Source organism: Penaeus vannamei, chromosome 25, assembly GCF_042767895.1.
Source record: "Penaeus vannamei isolate JL-2024 chromosome 25, ASM4276789v1, whole genome shotgun sequence".
NCBI classification, from domain to species: Eukaryota; Metazoa; Arthropoda; class Malacostraca; order Decapoda; family Penaeidae; genus Penaeus; species Penaeus vannamei.
In genome coordinates, this window is record NC_091573.1 from 3,525,367 (window position 1) to 3,532,866 (window position 7,500).

General features: G+C 39.0%; 1 protein-coding gene across 2 annotated transcripts in view; it reads left to right on the plus strand.

Annotated features, from left to right (window-relative positions):
- The window catches only part of LOC113811197 (dual specificity tyrosine-phosphorylation-regulated kinase mbk-2), a 228,031-nt gene extending 220,831 nt beyond the window's left edge, over positions 1-7,200 (plus strand). For both annotated transcript variants that reach the window (XM_070139009.1, XM_070139010.1), the window contains 4 exons: positions 1-57; positions 1,875-2,004; positions 2,427-2,667; positions 3,611-7,200. The exon at positions 1-57 is cut by the window's left edge and continues 87 nt beyond it. In XM_070139009.1, coding sequence (XP_069995110.1) covers positions 1-57; positions 1,875-2,004; positions 2,427-2,667; positions 3,611-3,796 — 614 coding nt within the window. In that variant the 3' untranslated portion in view covers positions 3,797-7,200. The remainder of the gene's footprint in view (positions 58-1,874; positions 2,005-2,426; positions 2,668-3,610) is intronic.
- Positions 7,201-7,500: the final 300 nt, after the last annotated feature.

Here is a 7,500-nt window from a genome sequence, read left to right on the forward strand (position 1 = left end):
TGTCACTGCCGCCCCACCACCTGCTCATCGCCGCCTCCAGACGACGCCTGTTCTTCGGTGGGTTTGGGGTTTGGGTGGGTGGGTGGGGTGGGTGTTTGGGTGGGTGGGTGGGCTGGCTGGTGGGTGGGTGGGTGGGTGGGCTGGCTGGTGGGTGGATGGGTGGGCGGGCGGGTGGGTGGGTTTGGGGTTTTGGTGGGCGGGTGGGTGGGTGGGTTGGTGGTTGGGTGGGTGGGTGGGTGGGTGGGCTGGTGGGTCGGTGGGCTGGTGGGTGGGTGGGTCGGTGGGTGGGCTGGTGGGTTGAGCTGGGTCGTCTTATCTCTGGATGGGTCTTTCTTTCTTTTTATGGTTCTGGTTCGGGTTCTGTCTGTCTCTTCTTTGTCTGTCTTTTTTTTATCTCTCTTCTCTTTCTTTTTTTTCTTTTTCTTCTCTTTTCTCTCTCTTCTCTCCTTTCTTTTCTCTTTCGTCTCTCTTCTCTTTTTTATTCTCTCTCTCTCTCTCTCTCTCTCTCTCTCTCTCTCTCTCTCTCTCTCTCTCTCTCTCTCTCTCTCTCTCTCTCTCTCTCTCTCTCTCTCTCTCTCTCTTTCTTTCTTTCTCTCTTTACCTTTACCTTTACCTTTTTCCTCGCTCTCCCCTTTCCCTCCCCCTCTCTCTCTCCCTCTCTCCCTCTCCCTCTCCCTCTCCCTCTCCCTCTCTCCCTCTTTGTCTCCCTCCGTCTTTCCCTCTTTCCTTCTCTGCCTCTTTCTCTTCCTTATCCCACGCATCCATCCCATACAACAAAACCCGCACCAGTTGCAAAAATCGATCCAAAAGAAGAAGAAAAAAAGACAAAATGATTTATCTTCGAGAAAAAATGAATAACGTTTTGCTTCGTTGGGTTTCAGCGTATGGCGTGGATTGGGGCGGGGGGTGGGGGTGGGGTGGGGGGGGTATGAGGGGGGTTGGTTTTGAAATCATTAACGACACTTCTTTGTTGTTTTCTTTTAATTCGTAATGAGCTTCATTAAGGATGGAGGTTGAAATTGTTTAAGACAGAGAGAGCTCTTCAAAGCGCCAGCCCCCTTGTTTTCTTCTTTTGTGCTGGTATTTTCTTTTCTTTTTTTATCATTTATGTTTATGCATCTTATTGGAAATTTGCAACGCAGGTGTGTGGTTGTATGTTCAGGGTCGCACATTCATATTATATGTAAACAGACATACAAGTACGTACGCGCATACACTCACGCGACACACGCACACGCACACGTACAGGCACAGGCACACGCACACGCTCTCTCACTGTCTCACACTCTCTCTCTCTCATTTTCTCTCTCTCTCTCTCTCTCTCTCTATCGATCGATCGATCGATCTATCTATCTATCTATCTATCTATCTATCTATCTATCTATCTATCTATCTATCTATCTATCTATCTATCTATCTATCTATCTATCTATCTATCTATCTATCTATCTATCTATCTATCTATCTATCTATCTATCTATCTATCTATCTATCTATCTAGCTCTCTCTCTATTTCCAAATTCTCTTTTTTCAAGTTCATAGATTGTTTTCATTTTTTTATCACTCGAACAGTGTTATTGCACATTGCAAAGCCCGTAATTGATTATGAACTATTATTAAACAATTTTAGGACATGCATAGGCAATCCATCGTTGAAAATGTACCGCCAGTCCACACCATATTAAAAGAACACAACCACAACAAACAACATATTACCATATTAAAAGAACACAACCACAACAAACAACATATTACAACTACAGCCACTCTCCCCACATCATGACGCAACACGCCACACGCGCATCACCCAGCGACGCTCACCGATTGCAGAGATAAGAGACGATAAAAACCCTCTCCTCTTTCCCCCTTCGCAGACTCCAAGGGGAATCCCCGATGTGTGACGAACAGCAAAGGCAAGAAGCGCCGCCCAGGGTCACGTGACTTGGCCTCCGTCCTAAAGTGCTCCGATTTGAATTTCGTCCACTTCATATCTCGCTGTCTTGAGTGAGTCGCCTCTCTCGTTCGTGGGTGGATAGGTCAATAGGGAGATAGAGGGATAGATAGATAGTTTATGATTTTTTCTTATTGTAGGGATATGTATGTATGTATGCATATATATATGTCTGTAAGTATATATGTCTGTAAGTATATATGTCTGTAAGTATATATGTCTGTATGTATATATGTATAGATAGATAGATAGATAGATAGATAGATAGATAGATAGATAGATAGATAGATAGATAGATAGATAGATAGATAGATGGATAGATGGATAGATGGATAGATGGATAGATGGATAGATAGATAGATAGACAGATAGATAGATAGATAGATAGATAGATAGATAGATAGATAGATAGATAGATAGATAGATATAAAACAAACGAGATTCTGCCCTCCCTCACGCCCTCCCTCCCCCGCAGATGGGACCCGTCGAGCAGAATGACCCCTGAGGAGGCGCTGCAGCACGAGTGGCTCCACCCAACCACCTCGAACGCGTCGTCTTCGTCCTCCTCGTCCCTCTCCACCACGGCAGGAGGAGGAGGAGGAGGAGGGGCGGAGAAGAGGGGAGGCGCCGTGAACGGAGGTCCGGTGGCGAACGTGCGCCGCCAGGGACCCATCACGCAGGACTCGACCGAGGATGAGAATTTTAGTCTTTATACGGTAGGGGGATAAGGGTCTTCTTCTTTTTTTTTTTTGCTTGTTTTTGTCTTTTCTTTTTTTCTTTGCTTTTCTTTTCTTTTTTTCTTCTTGTTTTTCTGTACTTGTTTTTTTCTTTTTCTTCTTTTCTTTGTTTTCTTTTTTTCTTTTGTTCTTGCTTTTATTGTTTCTTTTCTTTTTTTTTTGTGTTTTGCTCTTTGTTTCTGATTTTTTTTGAGTGAGAGAGAGGTTTATGCTCCCTCTTTGTAATAGGTGGAAAGGTCTATGTAGAGAATTTACGTTTTTTAAATTTAAACTGAAGTTAATGAAAACAAGTAAGAAAGTAGAACATGGGTAACAAGAATATATTTTTATCAACAAGTCATAAATTATTACAGAAAGCACATTTTCCTTTTGCAACCCTACTTAAGTTATTGATTTTTGAAACTTCTTTATTTTAGCTACATGGGAAATTATTACGAAAATATTCATATTCATTAACCAGAAATTACATATTCTTTATCATATATATACTTAACTGTATCACGCCATTATAATTTATATTTAACTCTAACTTCAACACTAGGGTTGATAAAACGAGCTTAAATTTAAAGTTCTCGTGTAAAACTGAGGGTCGTATGCTTAAGAAATTGTGGAATCCTCTTTTTAAAGCACACAATTGACTAAGGAACATAAGAACATAATAAGAACATAAAAATAAGAACATTGTATTATTGAAACTGACAGTTCTTGAATTGTTAACACCTTCTACAGTCGTGAAGATTCTAGCATATGAAACCTGTGTTAAAAACTGATTTGCTATGCAGTTTCTTCAACCATACGGCCTTGGGTCCTGTAGCGGCTCGGTTATATCCCACCTTATCTTCCGTTAGCATAACTCCTTAAAAAAAAAGGAGCAAAATCTTAAAGAAATAACCCGTAACGCTAAGCCCCGCCCCTTCCGCAGGTATACAAAGGCAAGCGGCACCGCGACAACTGCGCCCTCGCGGCTGAGTCCGGCGCCAAGAACGACAGCAGTTCGTCGGCCACCAACTCGAACCCCGCCGCCGCCTCCTCCAACGGCAACCAGGACGGCACCTCCACGGAGAATTCCCTCGACGATTCCGGAACGTTCCTCCCGCCAATCCTATAAAGCCGCAGGATCGATTAGGAGACGAAAGAGAGAGAGAGAAGTTTTTTTTTTCTTTCTGTGGGAGAGACAGAGAAATAACGTTTTTTTCCGATTGGAAGACAGACAGACATATATTTTTTCGATGAGACAGATTTTTGTCGTTGAGGAGACAAACAAACGCCCTTTTGCGATGAGAAGACATGCAGACAGACCTTTTTTTTTTCTCCCTCCCACCATGGTTCTTAGTCTCCAGTCTTATGCAAAGATAGGCTTTTCCTTGCGGTGTGGAATTCCTCCCGTTGAAGACCGTGGCAGGTTTGCTGGTCGCCGGGAGTGGAACAAATACCTGTGTAACTTGGTTTAGAGCATCCGAGGTGTTTTGCAACGTGTTACATGTTGCAGCCTTTTGGGTGGAGAAATCAGATATATATATAGATATATATATGATATTATTTTATAAACAATGGTGTTTACAGATGAATCATCCTATTTTATGAATGTAAAGTGACTGAGGACTGTATTTAGTAATAAGTGGTTATAGTATGAGAAAAAACACATTATTTACTAGTACAGTGTTGACCTCCTTCAAGAGATTTTGCCCTCGAGCAAAGTCATCCAATGTGCCCTATGCTGTGTATAGTACTATAGTTGCAGTCAATCTAGGTGTGGCCCGTGCCCTCCTCTTCAGGATCTTCTCTGCTGAATAAATAGATCTTCTCATATAAAAATACCCTTTTCACTTGCCACTTCAACTTCTACAAGATCCATTCAACATACATTAACACAGTATCAAAACTAGTGGTCCCTCAAGTGATAGATATGTATATCATTTTCACGTCTCGTTTTTTCTCACTTTCTCCTTTCTCTTTCCTTTTTTCCTCTCTCCCAATTTCTTCCGCTTTCTCTTCCTGGCTCTCTACTCCTCTTTCCCCCACTCTCTCTCACACATATACACACACTCGCTTCATCCAAAACCCACCAGTCAAGCGGACACATACCAGCAACCTAGTCCTGGCGTGTCTGTGCCATGAAATCCATCCATATCACCTCCTAACACTACTTACACTTCATCACACCAGTCAGATCTGAAGAAAGTACATCAGTATATAGTATCAAACGCTGTAACTTCTAATTGATTTCTCCCCCAGTCTTTCCTGGTTATTCCTATTTAAGAGTTTGTTATTGGCTTTAAACTCGGTATTGTTTGTGACTGTAAGGCCTATGCAACAGGGCAGCGGTTAAGGTTGCCCCCTCTTTATCCTTAGTGAATCTGGGTTTTGAAAATCTACGTCACACTTATCAAAACAACTGTTTTATTCTGGTGTTATATTGAGTTTTGACATGCCATTTTATGCATTGTGTGGCGATGCAATGTTGTATATGTCAGTATCTTTTCCGTGAAGATATTGGTATATTACTGCAAGACATCAAAAGGGATTAAAATTATATTGTTTTATGCTAAAAATATATCTCGATATATTATTTATACATATAAAAATGATGCTTTCAAACAACTTCTACTCTAGGGTTAATGAAACACGTTTAAATAGGAATTTCTCTTGTGAAACTCAGCCTTATATTGGCTCTGTGATAGCCTAACATATCTCTCATTAAGCCTTACCAAAGATATACCAAAGATGTATCTTTTTATAACTCAAGTCATATCTTTGTAGATCCTCGTTACCTCTTAACTGTGTTGTTTCAACCTTGGGTCTCCTGTATATTTTGCTAGGTTATGTTCTTTGTAGTGAAAGAATGTAAAGCAAGGAAAATTCAGTGTTAAAACCAAGGGGAAAGTGCGGAGTGGTTGGGCAAGTGGTTTTATCGTGAAGTCAGCCTCACCGAAAAAGAAGAATGAGACCGATATTAATAGTCATGAAATTATTGCGTTTTCATTTGAGAAAGAAAAGGAGGAATGGAAAAAGATGGGAGTGTCTGATGTGGAAAAATGGAAATATCCATAATTTTTTTTTTGTTGTGTTTGTACCCCATTATGTAAAGGGTTTTAAATGCATTTTTTGGATAATCATAACGCAATAAATATATCTCGTTTAAGATTACAAAGGAATACTTTTCGAGGGAATATTTGAAGAGAAAATAAAGATCTGAAGTGTTTGACACGGAATTCGATCCAAGTTTATGCAATATCCTTTTACTTTTACAGCTTAAAGTATTTTTGTTCAGAGAATGTAATGGAAAGGAAATATTTTAACTATTCTGCCACACTCTTTATCGGTGTTATGATAAAGTAATTTGAGTACATTTGGTTGAATTCAGTACCGAGCGTGTCATGTGACTTATGAAAGTTCATCCTAATACTTCAGAACTTTTTTTGATCTTCGTTTCGAGAAACTAAAGAAGTGCTCAAGAAGATGCCATTTGAATGTGGAAAAAAATAAGCAGTTGACATTTTTTAGATATAATGATAGACTTTAGTGAGGATGTCATTGACGTCACATCTATGTCAAACTTTAGATAGACTGACAGATATGAATTTTATCTTATTACATAGTCTATTTTAGTTACAGATGATTTCCAAAAGAGAGAAAAAAAATGGCGCATCTGCAGTTATGTGTTCGGACGGTGTCTTTGGCGAGAGCTTAGTTCAACACGTGTTCACCTGTTGGAATAGCTGAACTAGCCTCGGCATTGTGAACAACTAGTCCCTTTGTGAACAATCTTTGGTGATGATGATGAGTGGACTATCAAAGTCGTGTCATTTGTATACAAAAGATTACCGATTGTGATTGTATCAGCGTGCATTCGGAACAATCAGGGGAGTTGCTCTGTCGGGGCAACATATGGCGATTATTTTCTAGTTAATAAAAAAATGTGATAATTGAAAAAAGGTGAATAAATGAATGAGACCCCAGTCTGATTTTTTTTTTTTTGTTTCTTTGTTTCTAAAGGAGGGGGTCGTTTCCTCTTGTTACAAAAACTAGTTATATATTCGTCAAAAGAAATATAGAGATATATATGAATATATTTTCTTGGCATCTCTCAAGCAGTGATGCCAAAGAATGGTCAGCTAATTATCCACTCCTCAGTCAATCTGTTTTCCTTTCACGAGTGTCACCAAAAATATCTATTAAAAATGAGAATACAAAAAATAAATAACAAGATGCCATTTTTGGTGGCAATCTACTGGTTATTATTTTTTTCATGTTTTTTTTTTTTTTTTTAGTTATGACAGTTATTCAAAATAAATATAATGATAAATACTACATAGGTTACAAGTCCTCTCAATGTATTACCACAAAAAACAAACCTCAATATTTTTTTTTGTTTTCTTTAATTGTTTCTTTTGTATAGCATAGTTTGTATTTATGTATCTTTAACCCTTTTCGTATGTGTTGTAACGTATGAAATGTCACTGTATATTTATTAAATTTTCCCTGACTGATAAGTAAATAATGTTAAATACACTTTCTTTGTATCATTTATCCTTTAAAAATTGTCGTATTTTTACATTTTAATTGGAGTTGAAGTAATAATCTTAAACTTCTCGGAGTAATGGCAATGGAAATAGCTTTAATATGGTAATAACAGCACTGGTAATAATGGTAATACTAGTGTACTAACAATTATGTTAATAGTAACAGTTACTATCAGAAATATGATGAAAAGGAAAGACAATAGCAATGATACTGAAAATAATGACAACCATGATTGCTACAATGCTCATAATTACGATGATGTTTGGAACATCAGCCCCTATAAAATCA